This window comes from Equus asinus, chromosome 6 (assembly GCF_041296235.1).
Source record: "Equus asinus isolate D_3611 breed Donkey chromosome 6, EquAss-T2T_v2, whole genome shotgun sequence".
NCBI classification, from domain to species: Eukaryota; Metazoa; Chordata; class Mammalia; order Perissodactyla; family Equidae; genus Equus; species Equus asinus.
The window spans coordinates 81,922,702-81,947,119 of NC_091795.1; the positions used below are offsets into that span (position 1 = coordinate 81,922,702).

General features: G+C 52.6%; 1 protein-coding gene across 6 annotated transcripts in view; it reads left to right on the forward strand.

The window, feature by feature from the left end:
• Nucleotides 1–24,418, forward strand: part of DNMT3A (DNA methyltransferase 3 alpha) — a 129,402-nt gene that overhangs the window by 63,783 nt on the left and 41,201 nt on the right. For all 6 annotated transcript variants that reach the window (XR_011504132.1, XR_011504133.1, XM_070512456.1 and 3 more), the window contains 10 exons: nt 19,363–19,578; nt 19,835–19,993; nt 20,427–20,534; nt 20,828–20,984; nt 21,332–21,481; nt 21,603–21,647; nt 22,417–22,496; nt 23,076–23,188; nt 23,340–23,523; nt 23,773–23,857. Coding sequence is in view for 4 of the 6 variants with exons in the window: in XM_070512456.1 (XP_070368557.1) it covers nt 19,363–19,578; nt 19,835–19,993; nt 20,427–20,534; nt 20,828–20,984; nt 21,332–21,481; nt 21,603–21,647; nt 22,417–22,496; nt 23,076–23,188; nt 23,340–23,523; nt 23,773–23,857 (1,297 nt within the window). In the remaining 2 variants the exon portion in view is untranslated. The remainder of the gene's footprint in view (nt 1–19,362; nt 19,579–19,834; nt 19,994–20,426; nt 20,535–20,827; nt 20,985–21,331; nt 21,482–21,602; nt 21,648–22,416; nt 22,497–23,075; nt 23,189–23,339; nt 23,524–23,772; nt 23,858–24,418) is intronic.

Below are 24,418 nucleotides of genomic sequence, written 5' to 3' on the forward strand. Positions count from 1 at the left end.
AAGATTCTTCCCTGCTTCCTCCATCTCCGCAGCATCCTCCTCTGTCCCTTAACTGTGGCATCCCCAGGGCTCTGCCCCTTCCCCTCTGCCAGTCTCCTTGCCCTGAGTGCTCTCGCGGATCCTCCTACCTCCCCTCCTGCCCATTAGCGGTTTCCCAGGCAGTGTCAGTGAGGGTCCAGCCAGCATTTCCTAACCTCAGAATGTGACACCTGCTCTTTAAAAGCTCCTGCGGGGCACCATTCTTGAGCTGACTACAGAAACCTTCCATGTCTGAGCGCTGTGTTAGATACTGGGGCTCCCGGAGCCTAGAGGACTCCTCGTATCCATGATAGGATGAGGGTGCGGCATGTCGGGAAGAGCGTCGCCCCGAGGGGCTTGGACTAATTCTGCCTGGGGCCAGCCACACATCAGCAGGAGGTGGTTTTGGCTGTAAAAGGGTGAACTGGAACTGAGGGAAGAGGGAGGAAAGGCATTGCAGGAAGAGGTAACACATGCACAGGTTCCGAGGCACACGACAGCACGGCCTTCTCAGGAATGGAAGTTTGTTGTGGAGCACAGGGCGCAGGTGGGGTGGGGAGCTGAGAGCGGCAGGACTGTGGCTGGGCAGGTGGGCGGGGCCGCAGCAGGGCCTGAGGGCTGTGTGCCCTGCTGTGGGGCTTCCACCAGCCCCTCATCTGCACCTGCCCCTTCCCTGGCCCGTGTGCCCCGCCTGCGGGGTCCTCTTCCCTCAAAAGATCCCCCTGGGCTTCATTCCTCTTTCCCACGACCACCTTGTCAGTAGGTCGAAGTCACTGAGTGAGGTCTCCTCTTCACTCTTCTGTCCGTGCAGGCTCCTACCTCCCTAGGCTTTCCCTTCCAAAAACAAATTTAAGACTGACAATATTTCAAAATGAATGCAATTTAAAATAAGTGAATGAGGAAAATGGGGCATTTCCTCTTCCCTGAGGGTGAAGTGGGAGCTCCTGCTGGAGCTGGGCGCTGTCTTCTGTCCGTCCCATCTCCTCTTCTCTGCATCTCTTTACTAATCCTTTTAAGGATTAAACTCTGCTTTAATCGTGACTAGGCCCTGCTATCGAACTTACAGTGGCTCCCCGTTGTCTCCCCCATCATGTCAGAAAATCTCTGGCTGTTCCTCAAGGCTCCCACCCTCACTGTGACCTCCACCATTGCCCCACCTCGCCTACCTACCATTCTCTAACAGGAAGCTTCTCTGTGAGGACCAGTCTCCCCTTTATACTTGCCACGCCCCTTCCCTCTTTTCTGCCTTTGTTCCTACTGTGCTTTCCCCATCCATTCTTAAGGGTTGAGTCCAAGAGCTGCTGCCTCTTCCTGGAAGCTCTCCAGGATTTCTCCAGTCCACACTGACCTCTTCCCTTCTCTGTACCCCTGTAGCCCTTACTGTTAATATTGCTGGATTTAGCACTCAGTTATATTTCATAGAGTATTTTTCAGTCACTACTTTTTACGTGTTAATCATGTCTTTCCCCATCATGCCAAACCTGGTATTTATTGGGCAGGGGAAACAGGCTCAACGAATACATGTTGGTTGGCAAAGCAATTGGGAAATTGGTGAACATAGGACCCCTCTCAGGGAGCTCAGGCTCTTGGATTCCCGCCTTGAGGACCCAAGCCCTTGGTTTCCAGGTGGTTTTTCCAAGGGTGCTGGCAGGTATGCCTGGAGAACAGCATGGAAGCAGGGGACCAGCGTGGGCAGGCTCCCCCGGGGAAGGTGGGGCCCCGAGTCTCCACCCTGTGCTCCTGCTGCTCCTCCTGGGCCTCCGCTGTGCTCACGCTGCCGAGCCTTCCTTGGCCTGGCAGAGGCGGCCCGGGCGCGCAGTGGAGAGCCGAGGTGAGGCGATTCCTCCTCCCGAGGGAGGGCAAGTCCAGGGCTCCTCTGTCTACTAATTATGGGAACAGACGACCCCGAGGGAGCGCGTTAGGTTGAGGAAGGGCTTCCTGGGTGTTAGTTCGTTCGTTCTCCCCACTGCAAGGCTGAAGGGTGCAGAGGCCCAGTCAAGCAGCTGGAGCAGCCGTCCAGCCGGTAGGCCTGCGGACTCCAGGTGTGTCACTGCTTATGGTTCCAGACTCAGTTACAGCTGGGGGGGTGTTACGACTCTCTCATTAATCTCCTCACCCCCACCCAATTCTAAGTTACTTCAAGGCCAGGGTCCCATGTCCTGATGTTCTAGGATCTGGTCTCTCCCCTGGCTTCCAACCTGAAGGGAGGGACTCGTGCATCTTAACACTTGTTTAGATGCTTAATACATATCAAATAGTGATGATAACAAATAATCTGTGACCCTAACATCATCATCTTTCCTCCCCTCCCCCTCCTGTACTCAGACACAACCCCCATCCCCTCCCCCAGGCTGCCCAGCAAGAGCACAGCCCTCACATTCCTGAAGGGAAGGGTGCCTCTGGAGGGCAGTGCACATGCTGGCTCGCCGCATGTGGGACCTTAGCATCATGTCACCACACCACGCTGAGGTCCCCACACTGTGGCTAGGCCTGGCCATACTCCGCTCTCCCAGGCGTGTCTCATCTCCATGAGAGCAGCACTCACCAGTTTGTTTTCTGCCTCTCCCCAGCCCCAGCTTGTCCAACAGGCTCTCTGGGCACCCCTGCCCCCAGGGCTGGCATTCGGGAGGGACTGGGTCAAGGTTTACTGCATGAGTAAATAATTCTAACCTCAGAGTTGTGGGGGTTAATAAAGTGATACGTATTTTTAAGCTTCTAGCACAGGGCTAGCATGTAATAGGAGCTTGATAATTTTGTAAATTATGTAAGTATTACACAAATACAATCTTGTTGTAAAAAACCCATCCCTCCTCCGTGACTTTAGTTCCTGCATCAGAGGTGCCTGATGCTGTCAGTTTGGCGTATATACGACATGATTTTTTTCTGTCCATTGATGTATGTATGTAAATATATAATTTTGCTTCACAGTTGCTTTTTTTCCCTTTTCCTTTTTTATATAAATGGAACCACACCATAGTTTCATTTTACAGCTTGGTTTTTCACTTAGAATAACTCTGGGCAATCTAGCCACGTAATTGCTGTTATATTCCACCATATGGGCGACCATGATTTTACTTAACCATTCTCTTCTTGGTGGGCACTTGGGTGGCTTACAGTCTGTTGCTGCACAAGCGTGGCAGCAGTGAACGTCCTCGGCCGTGCCTCTTTGGCATCTGTGTTCCTCTAAGATAGATACCTAGAAAGAGAAAGGCTGGGTCGAAGGCAATGTGTATTTTGCATTTTGTAAAATCTGCCAAATTGCCCTGGAAGAAGGGCAGCGCCAGTTTATGCTCCCGTAAACAGGGTATGAGAAGACTTCCACCTTTGCCAACATCAATATTTTGCTGATCTAATGGGTGGGAAAATGGTGTCTTGTTATGATTTTAATTGGCATTTCCCAGATAATAAGTGAGGTTGGACATCTTTCATATGTTTATTGGCCGTTTGTGCTGCTGCTTCTGGGAGCTTAGCAAATGTTGCTTCCTCTTGCTTTATAACCCCGAAGTCTCAACAGACTGTGCTTCCTGTCCGCCCTGGGAAGAGCCGCCTGTGCGTGTCCAGAGGGTCATCTCCTGCTGTGCTATATTCCACTTAATAAGCAATCCCTAAGCACCTACTTAAGTAGGGGGGCATTGTGCTGGGGGCGTTGGGAATAAGGAGACAAATTAAGTGTGATCTCCTGGGCTTTAGTACAGGCATATGAGAAATGTCAACGCAAAAGAGACCATTAAGGACTAAAAGCAAATTATTTGCAAAGTATGTGGGTATCGGTTTTAGGTTATTCTGATCAGCAGACATTCCTCGCTTATTCACCATATACAAACTAATGAAAACCTGAACTTTTGCAGGATGGCCTCAAAAATAACATGACACTGCAAGGAGATAGCGCCATTTGGAGCAGGCATGACAAGTATACTTTACCAAAAGGCTGAACACATTTTAAGAGTGCTCCTGTGACAGCCTGTGATCAGTAGTGACTTCCAGGACTGGCCTTTAGAATAGAGTGTGAAATTGTTGTCATAGAGGCTCTTAAGTGGATGGGCCGTCTGCACACTGGAGTGTTCACTTCTTTTGGGGGCACAGAGGGAACAGCTCTTAGAAAAACCCCCACTTTTTAGTGGTGAGAAAACAAGTGGCAGCTGGGGCAGCACTAACCTGCCCGGGGTCCAGCAGCTGGCCACAGCACAGCCTGAATGAGGCAAAAGGGGTTGGATTTTACTAAGCTCCTGCTTCATGCCAGGCACCGTGCCAAGAGCATTAACTTTCACCACAATGCTAAGATATGATAAAGTTAATTCGTTTATCAGGACCCACAAAATGGAGGTCTCCCCAGTGGCCCGCCCCATATCACAAATCTAACCCTAAATCAGCCTGCACTTACCAGAAACACAAGGAAACCTAATGTACACAAGTCACAATCCTCCAACTCAGCTTTAGTTGTCTCACCTGACCCTTGAAGGAAGACCTGCTGCCTTCTAAGGAAATGCCCCAGCTCCTAGCCAATGGTGCCCCATTTCCACAGTGCTTCTTCTAACCTCTGTAGAACTCGCTCTTGCCCCAAATCCCTTGGGAAGAGTGCTCCTCGGCTCGTGAGGCCCTGTACTCCCCCAGTGCAGGGAATGTTCTCCCTTGGATAAAGGACATCAGACTCGTTACTAAATTGTATTATTTTTGTTGTTTGACAGATGTCCGCAATTACTATGAGAACTTTTTTTTTTTTTGAGGAAGATTAGCCCTGAGCTAACAGCTGCTGCCAATCCTCCTCTTTTCGCTGAGGAAGACTGGCCCTGAGCTAACATCCATACCCATCTTCCTCTACTTTATATGTGGGACGCCTACCACAGCATGGCTTGCCAAGCAGTGCCAGATCTGCCCCTGGGATCCGAACCCGTGAACCCCGGGCCACCAAAGTGGAACGTGCGAACTTAACCGCTGTGCCACCCGGCCGGCTCCATGAACTATTTAAAAAAAATTTTTTTTTATTGCTTTTTCTCCCCAAATCCCCCCAGTACATAGCTGTATATTTTAGTTATGGGTCCTTCTAGTTGTGGCATGTGGGACACCGCCTCAACATGGCCTCATGAGAGGTGCCATGTCTGCGCCTAGGATCCAAACTGGCGAAACCCTGGGCCGCTGAAGCGGAGTGTGCGAATTTAACCACTCAGCCACGGGGCCAGCCCCACTATGAGAACTATTTTTCTTTCTATTTTACTACTAGGAAACTAAGATTCCCCTAGGTAAGTAGGTAGCAGCCACATGGCTCTCCTTGTGGAGAGGTCCACTGGGCAAAACTGGACTCCAGATCTCAGGCTGCTTCAGTTTTGCACCCAAATGACTCAACCAGAACCATGTCTTCCTGGTTTTCAGTGTTGGCCTCTCAGGAGATTAAACTCTGGGGTTAGGTGAGAGGGAGCGAGCTGGCCCAGCCCTCAGCTAGCCACCTCCTCTCCCCACCTCCTCGGCTGCAGGTGTTCAGCCCATTGCATCTTTGCCAGGTTTGGGTCCTTTTCAGCCTTCTGGACAGGCCCCCTGTTGCACGCGTTTGGTCCTGAGCCCTTGGCCTCAAACTGCTGTTTTCTCATGATTGTATGTTTGACGTTGTGAAATTGGATTAAAAGAACGTTGGAATGAGATTCCAGAGCCTGGTTTCTGGTCTCAGCTTCTGCCCCTGATCAGTTTGAGGAGGTCTTTCTTCTCTCCACTCTTTAATTTCCTTGTTTGTAACGTGACAGAAATAAACGAGATGACCCCACAGATTCTAAAATGTAATAATTTGTGGGGAGGGAGACTGGAATCATCATCTGTATCTCCCCTTGTCTCCTAGACTACCTTCTGCATAAATTCTAAATTAAATATTTGAGTGAATTCTCAGACCTTGCAAATATGTCCCTAAAATTTTTTTCATAGAATTCGCTTGCTTGGTGCTTGAGTCTAACTTTCCTTTCCTCTTCACTCCTGTCCCCGTTTTCCCCTCTGACGTTTTATATGACACCTGTCTGGATCAGAAATGTAGACCATGATGCTCATCTTCAGACACCTAGGCTGAGGTGAAGACATTGCAGAGTGTGCTCCATCTGACACGCACATCTTCCCGTGGCGTTTCCTTAACTCAGGAATTCACATCCCTGCTTCTGGCTTTGGTCACCATCTACCTAGATCTGCCCCTTAATGCTAGTTTTCTTTTCATTAACCACATGATCATTCATTCATTATTTCAAGGCATTGTCGCACTTGAACTGAGCAAATACTGTGGGCTCAGGCTTGAAGATAACACTGTATGTGTCTGGGTATCTACTATGTTCCAACATTTTCTGGATACTAAGGAAACAAATTCAAAGGAAAGTCAGAATCCTACTGTGGATGCCACCTCCCCTGGGAGAGGTAGGCAGGCAAGTGAATAAATTCTGCGGCAGCCCAGTAGGGGCTCTTATAGGAATATGAGGAAGGGGGCCATGGGAGCAGCTAGCCTGCCCCCAGACCTCGGGGAAGGCTTGGCAAGGAAGAGAGATGGGGCAGGCACTCCACTGGAATAGGAGTCTGCCTGATGGGGACAGTGGGGGAAGGGCATTGAGTAGGATCCTAAGGTAGGTGGTCCAAGAAATCCTCTGGGAGTTTGGAGTTTAGAGCACCTCAAGATTTCTTGTGTATTTAGGTCAACTTTTAGAAGCATTCTCATAGCATTTTCTATGAGGCAGATAGAGGAAGATGGAATGGTGTTCTCTCTGCTTTGCTTTAAAGACCAGACCATTTGTCAAAGGGGCTCCAGGGGTGTTCAAAGGCATTTCAGGGAGAGGAATCAGTGAGGGCAAAGAGAAGGAGGCATGAAGCTTCTGGGTTGTTTAGGGAACAGTAAGCGATCTAGTAACTAAGGTGTGGGAGGGGCCTGCCTGGTGGCGTAGCAGTTAACTTCATGTACTCCACTTTGGCAGTCCAGTGTTTGCAGGTTTGGATCCTGGGCACAGAGCTATACACCACACCGCTCATCAAGCCATGCTGTGGCAGTGTCCCACATGCAAAATAGAGGAAGATTGGCATAGATGTTAGCTCAGCAACAATCTTCCTCGAGCAAAAAGGAAGATTGGCAACAGGTGTTAGCTCAGGGCCACTCTTCCCCACCAAAACAAAACAACAACAAAAAATATTCTTGGGGCTGGCCCCATGGCCGAGTGGTTAAGTTTGTGTGCTCTGCTTTGGCGGCCCAGGGTTTTGCTGGTTCGGATCCTGGGCACGGACATGGCACCGCTTGTCAAGCTGTGCTGAGGCGGCGTCCCACATGGCACAATCAGAGGCACTCACAACTAGAATATACAACTATTTACTGGGGGGCTTTGGGGAGAAGAAGAAAAAAACAGGAAAAAAGAAGATTGGCAATAGATGTTAGCTCAGGTGCCAATCTTTATAAAAATATATATATATTCTTTTTACTAAGGCGTGGGAGTTGGGGAGGACGTGTAAGAAGAGAGAAAATTACAAAGGAAGATGGTCAGATCATCAATGGCCTTCCTGTCATCGTGAGAAATTTAGGCTTCATTGTGCAGTAGGGAGGGGGAATGTGAGAGAATTGGATGTGTATCTTAGGAAGATAACCCCCACCGCAGTGTAAGGGGGTCCAGTTAGGACGGCATTGCGTTTGGTTTCAACTGAGGGTCCAGGTAATGGGAAGCCGACTGGATAGAACTTGTCTCTGGCTAGAGGGAATGGAGAAACCTGCCTGGTATTTGGGGGCCGGCGGCGAGGGGTCGGTCATTATCTGAACTAGAGAATCCTGGAGGAAGAGCAGGTTTGGGGCAGGAAAGGATGTATTTTGATGAGCAGGAGCCTTTAATTTTAATAAAGTTCAGTATGTCCATTTTTTTCTTTTATTGGTCTGTGTGTGGGGGTGTGTGTGATCTCTAAGAATTCTCTGCCTACCCCAAGGTCATGAAGACGTTCTCTTAGGAGGGGCGGACTTTTGAGTTAGGTTTTGGACAAGCTGCTTTTGAGAAGCCAGCAGGGTGGCTGTCCGTGGGGAGAGGTTTAGCAGGCAGCTCAAAAGGTGGATCTGGACACGAGACTCAGGAGTCATCCATGTGGAGGGCAAGCACGGGCTGGAGAGCAGGGAGGGAAGAGCTCCAGGCCCAGAGAGCAGCCCTGCCTGGAGAGGACCAGGAGAGGGAGGGACAGGGGCTGGGGGCTTCTGGGAGCAGCTGGCAACCTATTGTACTACCCACTGCCCTATGGCCCCCATCGGGGGGTCGCTGCACATGAGGATCACCTGGGAGTTCTGTTTTGTTTTGACCACCACTGCCTGGGCCCCTCCTCTGGACTCAGTGCATCTGGAATTCAGGGATGGCCTGGCCCACATAGTTTCTAAAGCTCTCCAGGTGATTCTGATGGACAGCTGGGGCTGAGACTCTCTAAACTTGAATAATGAGCTGAGGAAGTACGGGCTCTAAGGCAGGCAGAGCTAGGGAACCGTTTCCAAACATGAGTCGGGGGTTGGGGGGAGAAGACCGGAAAGGACTTGGTACAGGAATTCAAATTTTTCCTTTGGGATGGAGATGGTAGGCGGTCCTGCTGTTTTCAGCAATAGTTTACTGCAATGCCTGGGCTCCTCCTGGATCTTCTCTTTGGACCCTGAAACTTGAGAGGGTCTGCATGCCTGAATCTGAATGGTGGTCCCTGAGGCCCCTCCCTTTGAGCCGCGGAGCCTGGAGAAGGGGTGGGGGAGGGGAGGGGAAAGAAGCCCAGGCCATTTGGGTTTACTGGATTCCTTTTGACCCACACCCCCCAGGTATAAAATTAACACTTCTCTCTAGGGTCTGGTTTCTAAAGCAAAGTGACAACATCAGCATGTCCTCAAGCAAACTTGTCATAAGGTTCTTTCCACCTCTCAAATGTTACGGCCTCCTAACTTCCTTTGATCTTATCTGTAATATTCAGCAGATATTTGTGGTCCCATTAGACTGATTAGGAAACTAAGACCCAAAGAATCTAGGCACTTATTAAAGATCTTGTCATCAGCTATGATCCCCTGCTCAGGCTAAGACCTCACATCTCGCTCCTTCTGTTGATTTCCCTGGTAAGGGGCAGGTGAGGTCTGGGGACCTGCAGCACCGCCACCCCCACCTCTGCTCCCAGCCCAGACCCTGATCTTGACTCACTCCCAGGTGGAGCTGTGCAGCCGCAGCAGCTCCGGGCTAGGGGACGAAAGGGATCAGAGGGCAGAGCCCGGTTTGTGGAGAAACCCTCCCCTCCCGGAGCTGTCGGGAAGGGGAAGGCAGATGGGCACAGTGAGGAAGGGGGCAGCAGCTGAATCTCCAGAAGCCCAATGGCAGGTCGGGCGAGCTGGAGCTTCCAAATGTACACCGTCAGGGAAGTGTAGTGGTGACTGGGAGAGAATGAGGGAGCCCGGGTGGAGTGAGCGCTGCTTGGAATAGAGGTGGGGAGAGAGGGAGAAGGGAGGGGGTCAGTGAGGGAGTGGCTCCCCGACCCTGCATGTTACTCTCTGGATCAGAAGAATTTTTCTGAGTGGGTCCCCCTCGCTAACAGACATGCGTACAGCTCTGCTTCTCCTTCTTGCCCTTCACCTGCCAGGACGCTAATGCAATTGCAGATACCCACAAAGGTCCTGCCATTCCTGTCTGAGAAACCTGGGAGGCTGTGCCCAGTCCTAGTGCACCCTCTCTCATCTTCCCTGGAGTCTTCCTGCCGTTACTGATCCTGGCCTCCTCGGATTTCCTTCAGCACATGGAGAAAGCATCTCTACCACATAATTTACCGTCTAATTGCATGCTGTCTTGAATGAGGGCTGTGGTTTCATGTGTGGTGGGTCTCGGGCACACAATTAGGCTGTGAGTAACATAGGGTGGAGGCCATCCCCCCCACCTCCGTGGTGTCCTCCTCCTGCCTAGCTATTGCAGGTGCTCAGGACACCTAGTGCTCCTGGATCCTAGCGTTTAGGTGTGTTTCAGGCGGGCTTGGAGGTTGGCTCCAGACTAAAGCACAGCCTCCTTATGGGTTCTAAAACTGGACTGGCAAGGGGGGTGGGGTCTACCGAAATGCTGTGCCTCTCTTGGGCCCAGGTTTGGGGTGATGGCACAGAGCCCAACCAGGCCAGCACGCTGCAGGTTGCCGTGGTTACCCTTTTCTTTCCTTCCGAAGGAGGATGGATTTCTCTTTCGGCCCAGATCATCTGCCCGGGCTGCCACCATTCTGTACACTCTGGGAAACAGACTGCCCAGCCCCACTGCCTTCCACTTTCTGCCATAGGGGGCAGTTTGTTGAGAGGCTCTGTTTTAAATCACAATCCGGTATCAGACAATACCATGTTCTGGCTTGAACGGGGAGCAGGAGGGACAGGCCCAGGAGATAGGGCAGCTCACCTGCACCTGTCACTGAGGGGGCTTCCCTCTGCATCTCCTTCTGCCTACCTCTTCCCTCTCCAGACAATTTCCTCTTCAATGAATGGCTCTGACCCTTTGAGTGGAAGCCTCTAGGCCTCAGTTTCCTCATTTGCAACAGGGATAGCCAGGGTCATTAGTGGTTTCCACACCTGGCTAGTATCAGAATTACCTAAGGAGGTTGTAATAGATTCCTGGGCCCTACCCCAGGCCTGCTGATCTCCAGAGGTAGGGCCCAAGAATTTGTGTTTTTAAAAACCTCCTTGAGTGATTCTGATACAATTAAATCCAAGTGAGTCTGGGATTCTCCCGGTAAGATGATCTGTGAGGCCTTCATGGAAAGAAAGGGAAGCTTTCCCTGTGCTGAGGACTGACTGGCCTTTCTGGGTTCCCAGGAGCTTCTGAAGAGTAACTTGCAGGTTACCTTATCAGGAAGCCAGTTTTTCCTGGTTATGCTGGCTAAGCCAAGACCATGCCCCCACCTCTTCCCCACAGGAGACACCAGGAGAGAGAGAATGACAGGAAGGGGGGATGTTGCCATAACAACCAGCTCCAGGCAGAGGCCTCCCTTCCAGGGGCTGGTACTTCACCCCAGTAATGGTGGTTTCCATGGAGATGCGTTACTGAGGGATGGGGGAACATTTGCCCCACTTAGAGCATTAGTCAGGAGCTGCCAGAAGGCAGAACATCTCTAGGTAGGAGCCTTGGACCCCTGTCAACTTCGAGTCCTCCCCACCATGGCCTCTGCTCTCTGGGTGCAGGTCTGACACTTTCTCCCTGCTTAGTTGCTCTCTCTGCGACTGGTCTCCCTAGCAACAAGTCCTGCTAACTCCTTGCTGTTGGCTGCGTGGCTATTTTTAGCTTCACTGCCAGCAGCCCAGTCCTGGTCATTTGCTTGCAACCTCCATATGGATTGCAGGGGAATAGGAAAACAAGGATTGCTGGCCTCTTTGGGGAGTAGACCTGGCTCTCTTAACACCTATTAGAATTTTGCTATGGAAAGCATCTGTCCCCACCTAGGAACTTGGACAGTGGATTCTGGATGAAGCTCCTAAGACAATGTTGAATTCAGTTGAGCAAACACTGTTTTAATCCTCTACTATGTGCAAGGAGTTCTGGTCCACACTGTTTCCATATGAAGCTGAATAAGATCCAGTCCTTGCCCTCTAAGAATTTTAATCTTGTGGAGGAGAAAGATGAGTACACAATCACCTTAGTACAGGCAAAGATTGGCAGGTACTAAGAGAGGATTAGAAAGTGCTATGGGAATATGGAGGAGGAGGAGGGGGAGAGGGGAAGGAGGAGGAGGAGGGGGAGGGGGAGGTAGAAGGATGGGTAAGATTTTGGCTGGTGGAAGTTGAAGGGGAGGGGCAAGGAAAGCATGAGCAAAGGCATAGAGGCAGGGAAAATGCCTATTTGGGGAAGAGCAAGTAGGAGGGTGGGCTGCATGATGTAACACGGAAGCCTCCAGATTGCGGGGGCCTTGAATGCCACGCAAAGAGTGTTGGCTGTAATCAGCAGGTAGTCAGAGGTCTCCTGCGTAGCACTGAGTCTCAGGAGCTGTAGGTGGGAGAAGGACAGGATTAGAATAGACATCTATCTTGATCTCATGGCCTTTTGTCTCGATAAGGTCTCCCTGGCCTTAGGGTCAGTGGGGATGTTTGTGGCAGAAAATATGCAGTGGCTTCCCAATGTGTTGCTTTGCAGATGGCTTCACAGGGGTTGTGGCTGCTCTGTTTTGAGTAAAGGGACTCAGGTGGTAAATGTCCTGTTTGATGGAAGCAACGTAACCTCCCCCACATCTTGCCAGCACTGGATTTTATGACAAAGCATGCCACAGAATGATGACGTGGGTGAAACCAGTCAGGCAGGTGTGGCATTCCCACCTGGGCCTGCAGGAGTCACTGCTCTCTGGTGGGGATCGTGGCCTCATGTCTTGTCTCAGTTCTGTGAGCACGAAAAACTCAGGTGAACTGCACTTCTGATCATGCTCTTCAAAGACACAGGGGAGTGACATACATCAGAAAGTTAAATTTACTGACTTATAACAGGACATGCCCTTGCCACACAGATCCTTGTACTTGTCCTGCTGTTTTCTGGCAACTTACTGTTATCAGAGTCACTGGAAAATGTAATTAAAATTAGAAGTTTGCTTGATGAATACAGGATCAGGGCTAAGAGAGTCAGGTGTCCTTAAGGGGTATTTTCATCAGGCTTTGGCAGCCTGTTGAATCACTGCCATCTGCCTGCCAAACAGGAAATGTGCCCTCTCTTTGAGGTCACACTCCCTTTTGGACCATACTGGATACTTCCTCTCCAACACTTCTTTTAGGCTCTCAAAATCCACCATATCTTCTTTTCATCCAGGAGTTCCTCCTTTCAACATACTTTTATAACGTTTCCAAGAACCTGGCTTGTTTTACATGACCCTGCTATTTTAGGTTGACTATCTTTATCTCAATCAAAAGACTGATCTCAGTAACCACGCTGGGAGGGTTAGTTTGGAAGGGGGAGGACATATGTGGCCTGAGGATCCTCGAAAGCGGCCTTGGTTTTTTCTTGACCTTTTACTAAAGTCACCTCTTGCCCTAGATCTTGGGGCCTCTTCTGCTTTGGGGTCTCTCTCTGTCCACTGAGCACAAAGAAGACTCAAACTGCTGTCTGAGTGACTCACAATACAGACAGGGCTAACCTTTCCTGCCCACATAGCTACAGGAGAGGGACAATGCCCTTGGTTGGTGAGGGGGTACCTTTGAGTTTGGGCTTCCTTGTGCTGCTTAAGTTGGGAGCTGTTTGGCAGAGGTAAGATCTGAGTTTGATTTTAAAGGATGAGAATAAGGAAGTCTGGCAGCTAGAGGGGAGAGGCTTCTTTATAAGTAGGCCACAAGAAAGTGAAACTGATGGCCCTGGTCTGTTATGACGTTCTGAGTCCTGCTGCATGCATGGGCGCCGGTACTTACTGTCTGAACTCCCACAGCCAGAGTGTAGAGTGCAAGGTGTTCAGCCACGTAATAACGGAAAAGGAGGTGTCATAGAAGAGATGGAGCATTTTTGAAAAGAGCTGGCCAAGCCAGATCAGAAACTTCATTTTGAGAGGAGGCCTGGGGTGAAGTCTAAAGTGGCCTGTTGACAGGGCCTGGATCCAGAGAGGCATCAGTGAGAGAAGAAGCTAAGCCAGTCATATGACATTCCTTCAAGGGTGGGAGGAGGCACGAGGTATAAATTCAGGGCTTCTCCTCCCTGCTTGGGGGTCACCTGAAAATCTGTAGAAGCTGATACCTTGATTGGGTTGACAGATGGGTTGGAACAGAACAGGGCCTGTGTTTTTTGGAATGGCTTCTTTTCCTTACTGTATGGATTCTGGGTCTCAGTTGGGGTTGGGGAGGGAAGTTTGTATTCCCCAAGTATTACTTGGAGAAAGCTCTCTGATCTGGAGTCTTCCTCCCTCTGCAGGGCCTGCTTGCTCTGATGGCCCTGGGAAGGGTGCTGACCACCAGGAGTGATGGTGGGCTCTCCTTCACAGCACATCTCTTGACCTCATTATCCCAGCACCTGCTCCAGCTGGTATGCTCCAGCTGGTATGCTCCAGCTGACTGCGGCCGGAAGCCAGGCACCTGGGGTGTTATCTCCCCAAGAGATGCTGGTACTCCAGGGCCTGGGTGGGCAAATGTCATTACTTTTGTTTTGCAAATGAGAAAACAGACTTCTTGGGGTTAAGTAGCTTGTTCAAGCTCATGGTGATGGAACCAGAACCCAAGTCCAGATCTTCTGACAAGGGCCACTGTCCAAACAGCTTTCCACTGCTGGGAACGTTTACCTTCGGTTTCTCTGCTCTTCCTCCTAATTCAGCCTGCAAACAGAAACTAAGCTAATCTTTCCAAAATACCCATTCCTCTCGTCAGAAAACCTGCAGTTATTCTTCCCTGCTGTTGGATATATCCAGTGACATCTTTCTTTGCACCCTTTAGCTGTAATTTTGCTGGAGGGTGGGACATGGTGGTGAGCAAGGCTTGTCCTCCTTTCCCAGCCTAACATTTCTTATTTCCTACCTATCCTACCTCATTCCAACTCTGATTTCATCTTTCAGGTCCACTCTCTGCTCTGCACTGACCTCCTTAACCTCATTTATCATTCATGCTACCCATCTTTTGTTGGCTTCTAAGCAGTCCTGGCCCATTGGGCTGCTTGTTTGTGGTATAGTTATCTTTACAGATGTTTGTTTTTCAGTGATCTTTTCATCTCTCTCCAAGTCTAGTTGACGCTGTCAACTCCTTGAAGGCAGGGCCAACAGTGTCTACTTCTTTATCTGATGTGGGTGGAGACTGTGTGTGTGTCCCCCCAGTGTGTCCTCCTTGGGGGGAGCGGCCTCTGCTCAGGAGGCGGGACCTTGAAATGGTTGAGGCTGCACCTGGAGGCTCCACCTGGAGGCTCTAGAAGAGGAATGTGTTCTTGAGCTGCAGATGTTTGTGCCTGGGAATGAAGAAATTGCTATACTTTTGAACCAGCCCCCGCCCCCAACAGGAAAATGAGCCCTCCAGGGCAAACCCCGAGTGACCTAGGGGACCCAGGGACTTGGCCAGGAAAATGTTTTCAAAGCCTGAACTCCTCCAGCCAGCGTTCTAAGGTGCCCCTCGCTATCCACCTGTACTGTGAGGGGAGAGCCCCTTGCCCCAACACGTCTTGTTCTGGAGCGCTCCCAAGTTCTGTGCAGGCGCCTTCTGGCCATCTCTGTGCTTTGAGTTTTCCTACAGCTTCCTGGACCTCTCGCTCAGCTGTGAGCTTTTTCTTTCTTTTTTTTTCTTTTCGGCTGTGCTTCTTAGAGACTCACTTTTAACAACTTTCTCCTGGCTCTCCCAGACTGTCTGAAACCTCCTCTCTTCTGCTTGCGCGCCTGGTTCTCCCAGCGCCCCCAGCTTACCTCCGCAGCTGGAGAGCACCCCTTCCCTCCCGGTCCCCTCCTTTCCTTCCTCGGCTGCCCACGGGCTCCCCGGCTCCGCACGAACCTCGCAGAGTTGGGGGGAGAGGGGCCGGGAAGGACCGCCCGGGAGGAGGGGGCGGGCACCGCCTCCGGCCTGGCCTGGGCGGGGCCCTGGGAACCGGCGGAGGCCCAGCCGCGCCCCCAGGCCCCAGCGCCGGCCCGCGCCCCTCGGACCGGAGGAGAGGGGCTGGCCCACTGCCAGCGTCTGAGAGCCGGCCCCCTCCCCCGGCCCGCTCGCAGCCAACCAGGCACTCCAGCGGGGCCCACGTGACCTGGAGTTCTAGACAAAGAAAATGTTCAATCCCTCCCCCCCACCTCCCCCCTCCCCCTCTCTCTGGCCCCCTCCGCCCCCAGCCCCATCGCCCCCTTCCCCTCCCCCCAGACGGGCAGCTACTTACAGAGCTTCAGGGCCGGGGCTCACACCTGAGCCGGACCACAGAGGGGCTGCACCTGGCCTTATGGGTAGGTTCCTGGACGGAGCCCTGGGGAGGCTGGGGGCGGGGAGGCGGCAGGGGCCGGTGGGAGGATCTCTGGGTTTGAGAAGAGTCAAGTATGCCTCCCCGGCCCGCAGGAGCTGGCTCCTCTGCCTGGCCTGAGTTCTGGAGATGCTGAGTTACTGCTGTCCCACCCACTCCCTCCTCAGGAGCCCCAAGCCCCACTCCTCCCAGCGCTCAGGTGGGACCTGGTGGTTCAGGGGCCAGGAAGAGCAGCCCCTGCGTGGGAGCCTGGGGCAGTGGTCAATGAAGACTGGGGGGCAGGCCCCAGCGAGTGGAGCTGGGAGACCAGGAGTTGGGCTGGAAGCAGTATTTCTGCTGAGCTTGCTGGCAGATGGGTGGTTGACGTTTCCTTGCTGACCTGTGTTCCTGGCTGGTGGACCACACTATCCTCATGCCATGCCAACCTTTCGGCCTCTTGAGAGGGACAGTTTCCTCTCTTGTGTGTCCCTGGGAGCAACCGGGCAGGCCCCCAGAAAGAAGTGGTGCTGGGGTGGGAGGGAGCAGTGCGACCCTGACAGGGGGCTGTGGCGCAGCAGCGGGTGCCGCAGGGGGCAGCCTGATGCCGGCCTGTGATGGGAGAGGTGCCTGGGACAGCCGCGATTTACTGCACCAGCACCAGCAGGGAGTCCTACATGGGCTCCCAGACCTCTGACCTTTGGAACCGGAAGCAGCCTGAGTCACAGAGGGAGGTGGAGGCGGGACAGCTGCCCAAGGAGATGGGACTGACGGCGAGGCCTTGCCTCCACCAGCGTGGAGTTACCAGTGGCTTTCCAGGCTGGACAAACTCCAGGCGAAGCGGCTTCCTTGAGCCGCAGTGATGGGGGGGTGGGTGTAGTGTCTGCCTGATCCTGCCCAATCTCTTGGCCGCTCTGGGGTGGAACCTTCTGAGCTGGGAGTAGGAGCCTTTAGCCCAAATGCCAGAGCCCTGAGTTAACCCCTCTTTCTCCTATTGTTCGCCTGGGGAGCAGGGTTGGAGTGAAAGTGGAAAAAAAGGCATTCTGCCACACTGCCCTAGGCTGACTATTCTAATGAGGCCCCTCCCCCACCCAGCCACCGTCTCTGCCCCTTCTTCCCCTTTCCTCTTGCCGCCTGCTGCTAACCCACCCCCTTCTTCCTTTCCCCACCCCTGCTGGTCTGGTCCTGATGGAGGCCCCCTTCCTCCTCCGCCTGCCAAAACCGTGCTGGGTGCGTGTTCTCCTGCACCTAGTGGGTTGAGGGCGCTTAACAGCCGTCAGCAGCAGCATCTGACAAGCTGGGGGAAGTTGTGGGGGCAGAATAATGTTCAGGAGCTCACTGTGGAAGGGTGGAGAAGAGAGACAAAGGGGCTGTGGGGGAGTGAGGAGGGTGGTGTCAGGCACGACTCCCTTCTAGGCCTGGGGAGTGGGGAGGGGGAGCCCGGCACCCACCCGATGCTACTTGTTGTGGGAGTGACTTCAGCTCCTCTCCTCGGAATGCTCCTCTCCTCCTCCTTCCCTCTACCACTGGCACACCTTGTTCTGGCTGAGGGGCCTCGTCACCCCTGGAAACGGGGTCTTTGGGTCAGCCAAGGCAGCACCCTGGCCCTGATGAGTCATCCACACCTGAAGTTGGAGGAGGCATGGTGGAGGGAAGGGAGCAGAGACAGCTAGGCATGGTATTTAACTGTGCGCCGTGAGCGCATCTGGTGCTGGGGTGGCGCTGCCCTGCCTGAAGGGTCCAGGAGAGAATCCTGTTCCTCAGAGAGGAGTGTGTACCAACTGCAGCTTCTTGTGGGGGAGGAGGTGGTAGTAATTGATAGTAGGAAAGGCAAGGCAGAGTCCCCACCAGGTGAGAGTGGAGCTTGGGAGGGGTGAGCAATTACTCTGCATTCTTCCACCTCCAGATCCGGGAGCTCATTCTCAGCTGATTGTGGGCTGGGGGCAAAGGATATATTATCCCATTTTAGAATTTGTTGTCGAAGAAAGAACTAGAACTTCCATCCTCAGTGTTTTGGGAATCGCCACCAGAAGCAGATTTGATCTGTGGTTGGGTGGAAAGACTTGAAGGTTGAATGAAGTAAAATGGATCTACAAGACAGTAGACCATTGAGCTTAAAGGCTCTGCCTGGGGACTCTGGGATCTGAAGGTCCATTGACAGCCTTTGGACAGTTCTTGGAATTCTTGATACATGCATATATCAGATTCTTAAACTGGTCAGAAAAGGTTAACAGAAATCCTTCAGTTCAAATTTCTTTTTAAGCAACTTTTAATGCCTTCTGAGCAACTTAGAAGAGAAGGGGCTGCTTGAGAGTCAGCTGTTAATTAGTTGCAAGACTAAGACAGGAATATAGAGGCTGTGCCTTACAGCCTAGAGCGCTTACACTCCAGGTTGCTTTCTGATGTTCTTTTTTAGTGTTGTGGATGGGTTTGCATTCACAGGTCTGAGCTCTTGGGGAAAGCCTCATGTTGAATGGCATGTTGAAGATGAGATTTTTCCCTCTGAGTCTGGTGTGGTGGAAATGGGTGCAGAGCCATGGGGTTTGAGGGCCACCTGTGCAAGATTCAGTAGCTGGGGTGAGGTTAGATTGAATGGTTCTCAGAGCCGAGTATGAACAATTTCATTCTCTTCTGTAGGGAGATGGGAAAAGAGCAGATTTTTTAGAAGGAGTGGGCATGTGGGTCATACCTGAAAGACGAGTGTGAGACAGTGAAAGGATGGAGGCTGCTAACTGAGAGAATAATTGGGTTTGAATTATTTTGTTGGTGGGATGGAAGAGAGGATGCCTGACCTGTAATGTGTGCTCAGTAAATAGTTGTTGAAAGGATAAATGTATTTATGGATCTGAAAGGTGCACGTAGAAAAAAGGGGAGAACTGGTAACAGAGTGTACATTGGACGTAATCCTAAGATCTCCAGAATGGCGTGTGAGCAAGGGAGCAGGCAAGCTCTTACAGGGCTTTCTGTGGTGTTTGAGCAGATGGGGAAGAAGACGTGTTCTTTAAACATAGCGCAGGGATTTCATCATCAGTAGACATCACAACAGAACCAGAATTGTGGTCTGGAAGCCAAGACCAGGAATAGAAGGAGTTGATTGCTCAGGAAAATGTGGAAAAAAGGACCAGAGGATCCAGTTCTTGATTGGGAAGTATGACATGCGAGGAGAGGATGGAGCCAAGGTCTGTGCCTAAGCTCAGGTGCATGATTAATATCTGAATAGGATTAACCTTTTTATATCAGAAGCGTGGGCAACTGATAATGCTGACAGATCGAGAAAGATTTGACCAGGGAGGCAGAAGAGAAGGCTGGAATTGAGCTTAAATGATTTGAGTTCACCTCTCAACTTCAGATCTTTCTGTTTTCCGTGGCAAGCTAGTTGGGTTGATGAGGAAAGGACTCCTCTCTCCTCCAGCCCTTTACCTTCCGTCACTCACTCCAGACCACAAAGAAGTTGAGAAGAGCCCACTGAGCATCAGGTGGCCTTGCTAATTCCTGGAGAGGTCAAGGTAACTCCTGTTCCTTGTTTCCCCAGGCTGAGAAGAAAGCCAAGGTGATTGCAGTAATGAATGCTGTGGAAGAAAACCAGGGCTCAGGCGAGGCTCAGAAGGTGGAGGAGGCCAGCCCTCCTGCTGTGCAGCAGCCCACTGACCCTGCATCCCCCACTGTGGCCACCACACCTGAGCCTGTGGGGGCCGATGCTGGCGACAAGAATGTCACCAAAGCAGCCGATGATGAACCGGAGTACGAGGTGAGCGGCTTGCTTCTTCACCTGCCTCGTCCAGTGGGTCCTTCCACTGCCAGCTCCTCCTGTCCTGCTCTCCTCTCTACGCCTGACCCCAGGCCTCTTCGTCTCCCTGGTTTTGCTCTGTCTTGGTCCATTCAAATGGAGCTCCCTCCTGGCTGTCCTGACCCTCAGATGCCCAGGGCTGGGGTTGCCGTGGGGGGATCAGGGTGGCAGGGCCTCGTGACCACCGTGTAATGACTTCTGCTCCTTGGGGCTCCAGGACGGCCGGGGCTTTGGCATTGGGGAGCTGGTGTGGGGGAAACTGCGGGGCTTCTCCTGGTGGCCAGGCCGGATTGTGTCTTGGTGGATGACGGGCCGGAGCCGAGCAGCTGAAGGCACCCGTTGGGTCATGTGGTTCGGAGACGGCAAGTTCTCAGTGGTGAGTTACGGGGTTTGGTGGTAGCCTGGGGGAGGAAGGGCTCTTGATCCCCAGGGCCTATGGTTTTGGCTGGGGGCATGGTTTGGAATTGGGGTGGTAGAAGAGGGCTCTGCTCGCCCCTACTCTGCATTTGTGTGCGTGGCAGAAGTCCCAGAGATTATTAGTTTGCACTCAGAGAGCTAGGATGCTTGCCGAATTTTTGCCTTCCTGGAACCTTGTCCCCAGAATTCCTTTCCCGCTTGCATTCAGGTCCTCCCCCACTGTTGGGTTGGACGACTCCTTTGCATCATGTAATTGTTTATTGATGCATCTGGTCCTCTCAAGGGCAGAGGCTGAGTCTTAATGCCCCCAACCCCTGACAATGCCAGGCACGCGGTGGGTGCTTGATGAGTGTAGAAAGAGGAGCAAATTAGGGCAGTGGTTGTCCCTCCAGGTATGTGTTGAGAAGCTGATGCCGCTGAGCTCCTTCTGCAGTGCTTTCCACCAGGCCACCTACAACAAGCAGCCCATGTACCGCAAAGCCATCTACGAAGTCCTGCAGGTGAGTGCCCCTCTGAGGAAGTCTGAGAGGGAGCTTAGAGGGCAGGGCCCACTGGTTGGTCTAGCTGCTGGGGTTCAGAGCTTAGGCCTGGGCAGAGGGTCTGCGTGCAGGGCCCTTTGGACTCCTTTTCTCCCCGCCTTACTTACCACTCTTTGCACTCTTCCTCTTGGATGTTCTCCTGCAGTCCTCTCTTCTTGCACCTTCTCCCACCTCTTGCCTGAGTCCACCTTCACTACTCTTAGAGTCTGCCCTGCAGCCTTGCTGACACCTTCCCCACACGTGTTGCCCTGCAGGTGGCCAGCAGCCGGGCGGGGAAGCTGTTCCCAGCATGCCATGACAACGATGAGAGCGACACTGCCAAGGCTGTGGAGGTGCAGAACAAACAGATGATTGAGTGGGCCCTTGGAGGGTTCCAGCCCTCTGGCCCCAAGGGCCTGGAGCCACCAGAAGGTAAATGCAGGTGCCCAGCCCAGCCTCCTGGGACCCCTGCCAGCCAGGCAGCTCCATCCCTGGGCTGGGAAAGCCATGCTTAGGGAGAGCTGCCAAGGCCTCCATCGAGGGGCCCAGCGGGAATGGTCACAGTCTCCCTCTCACTGGCGTCAGGGTAGGGGCAGCGCCACTTGGGGACTCAGAATAACCTGCTCCCCAGTGGCTTTCTGGCACTGAAGAGTCGGGAGCTCGAAGAAGTTGGGGACCAGGTTGCACCCCACTGTGGGTGGAATAGAGGAAAGGGAGAGGGAGCTGGGGTTCCTCATCGGCTGGTAACTGTGACCTCGGCACCTGCTTTCCCGATCCAGAGGAGAAGAACCCCTACAAAGAAGTTTACACAGACATGTGGGTTGAACCCGAGGCAGCTGCTTATGCACCACCCCCACCAGCCAAAAAGCCCCGAAAGAGCACAACTGAGAAGCCCAAGGTCAAGGAGATTATTGACGAACGCACAAGAGGTAGTTGGCCCTCTGTCGAGAGTGGCATGGCGAGTGCGAGTGGCATGGCGAGTGTGGCTTCAGAGGAGTGGGTGTGGCCCTCACAGCCTCCTCTGATGCTGGGCTTTCCTTCCCTCTGCAGAGCGGCTCGTGTACGAGGTGCGGCAAAAGTGCCGGAACATCGAAGGTGAGTCCTGACGAGAGAGCTGGGCACTGACTCCCTGGGGAGTCAGGAGTCTGTTCCCCTGTGGCAGACAGGAGGGCTTGGCGCCTGCCATGGTGGCTGACACAGAGTAGCGTGGGCACTTAGAAAGGTTTGAATGACATGGAACATTGGTACTTGTGACAGGTCTGTCCTGCATGTCCCACCACCTCCAGCCTGCTTCACACACATCTGTCTTCCTGGTGCCAGAGTCTTACTCTCCTATCAATGGCGTGGGCTGGTCATTACGGTTTGGGTCAGAGAAGGGTGGCCCCTCTTTAGTTTGATTGAACTTGCCTGAAGATGACCTTTTGGCTCTTCATGTTAACTCACCTCCCATTCAGTGGTCATCACAGCATCCCATGTCTGTCACCATTGGCCTAGTGATGGTGTGTCCAACGTGGGGCCCTCGGGGTCAGGAGGAATGGGGGCAGGGACCCAGGACTTAAGGATAAGGTCTCTGCCAGGACTATCTCCAGAGTAGCCCGGGGTCAGGACTTTTCTTGTTGGTGGTTCTTGTCCTTATGTTATGCCTTTCCTGGATGGCAGCATTACTGCTCTGAGAGATGAGTGCTACGAGATTGGAGCCACACGCCTCCCTGTTCTCTGGGCACCTCCCGGACTCCTTTCTGCCTTCTTTTTTGGGTGCTGCTCCAGCACACTCCTTCTTTGTAGCTTTTCTAGAGCTAGGCTTTGACCCAAGATGGGAGGGGGCCCCTTTGGTGACGTTTACTCCTCTTTCTCTGCTTTCCAGACATTTGCATCTCTTGTGGGAGCCTCAATGTCACCCTGGAACACCCTCTCTTCATCGGAGGAATGTGCCAAAACTGCAAGGTAGGGGCGCCTCCAGCAGAGACGTAGTTGGGGGCGACCCTCTGGCTGACTGCCCCTTCTTCCCTACGTGGGCTTGGAGGACGGCCCCTGGGTAGCTGTGAGGTTGACTCCAAGGTGTGCTCTGGGAGCCGAGTCCTGATAAAATGGGACCTTGGGCTTCAAGAGTTTGACTTACCTTTATCTTTTCTCCTAAAAGATTCTTATTCCCTCTAAAGCCCATTCTAGTCCCCTGATGTGGGTTCACAATGTCATAGTCATCACTGTGAAGGCAGGAGGACAGGCTGTGGCCTCAGGGGCCCCAGGAGAAAAGCTCAGGGCTGCAGCAAGACACAGGCTGGTGCAGCTCCCTCCCTGGCCTCCTCTTGTGCCTCCCTACGTTCTGTCCGCTGCCATGGGGTGGGAGACATGCTGTCCCTTTCCCAGATCTGTAGTTTGGGCTGGACAGATGGCGGAGTCATGTCTCCAGGGCTAAGTCAGGGATCCAAGGTGAGAACTCTCCAAGGCAGTTCAAAGCCTGCCTTCCCCCTGGCTGTCCTGGGTCCTGCCAGGTGGTCTCTGACCCTCCACCCTGCTCTCTAGAACTGCTTCCTGGAGTGCGCATACCAGTACGATGACGACGGCTATCAGTCCTACTGCACCATCTGCTGTGGGGGGCGTGAGGTGCTCATGTGCGGGAACAACAATTGCTGCAGGTGAGGGGGCCCCCAGACCACAGCGGCCGTCCCCTCTCCTTGGCTGGTACTGCGGCTTGCACTGGCCATCCTGCCCTGGGGCTCTAGCCATGTTCCATCCAGGACTGGCCTGGGGCTGAGAGTCCTCTCTGCATACTGGGCTTCCTTCCAGGTGCTTTTGCGTGGAATGTGTGGACCTCTTGGTGGGGCCGGGGGCTGCCCAGGCAGCCATTAAGGAAGACCCTTGGAACTGCTACATGTGCGGGCACAAGGGCACCTATGGGCTGCTGCGGCGGCGGGACGACTGGCCCTCTCGGCTCCAGATGTTCTTCGCCAATAACCACGACCAGGAATTTGTGAGTGCTGGGCCTAGGTCATCTCTTTTCACCCGCTACCTGGCAGAGCCAGAGGGCAGGCTCGGCCAACGAGAGAGGGCTTCATTTGGTCATGGGGCCTGGGCAACGAGCACAGGTGTCTGAGCCGCTCATGGGGTGTGTAGGTCTGCACTGCCAAGGGGACCCTAGTTGGCCGGGAGGGCCAGCTCTGGGTGCAGGGCTGTAGAGCATTCCTGGACATTCACCTGGCCTGTTGTGCTCACTGCCTAGGACCCTCCGAAGGTTTACCCACCTGTCCCAGCTGAGAAGAGGAAGCCCATCCGGGTGCTGTCACTATTTGATGGAATTGCTACAGGTGAGAGTGGCACAGGTCTCCAGAGGTGCTGGCATCCTCGTCCTGGGACATGAGAGCTCTGCTTGGGGGCACGCGCGTGTGTGTAACTCTGGCAAAACCAAACCATAATCAACATTACAGCTGTTAAAGTAGTGGCTTAAAGAGGCAACTTTTATGCTTAGTGAAAAGTAAAATCAGTGGTAAACCAGCCTGTCTGGTGGGCACATTTCTTAAGGGAGGGGGCTCTGCTGCAGAGGACAGAGCGATCGTTAGAGATGATTGGAGATTTTCACAAAGCCTCAAAGGACAGGCTCAGCAACCAAAACAGAAACATAGGCAGTTCTGTTGTGATTTGATTGTAAGTCACGGTAAAAAACAAACTGTAAACGAGAATCTAAAGAATATTTAAATCATCCATAATCCTATAATTAGTGTTTTGGTGTATGTCCTTTTAGATTTTTTTCTGTGCATGTATGTGAGTGTATTTATATAATCATATATAGATAGACAAATAAAAGGATAGCAAATGCACACTGTGCTGTAACCTGCCTTTTTGTTTATGATCTTATGATTACTTTTTCA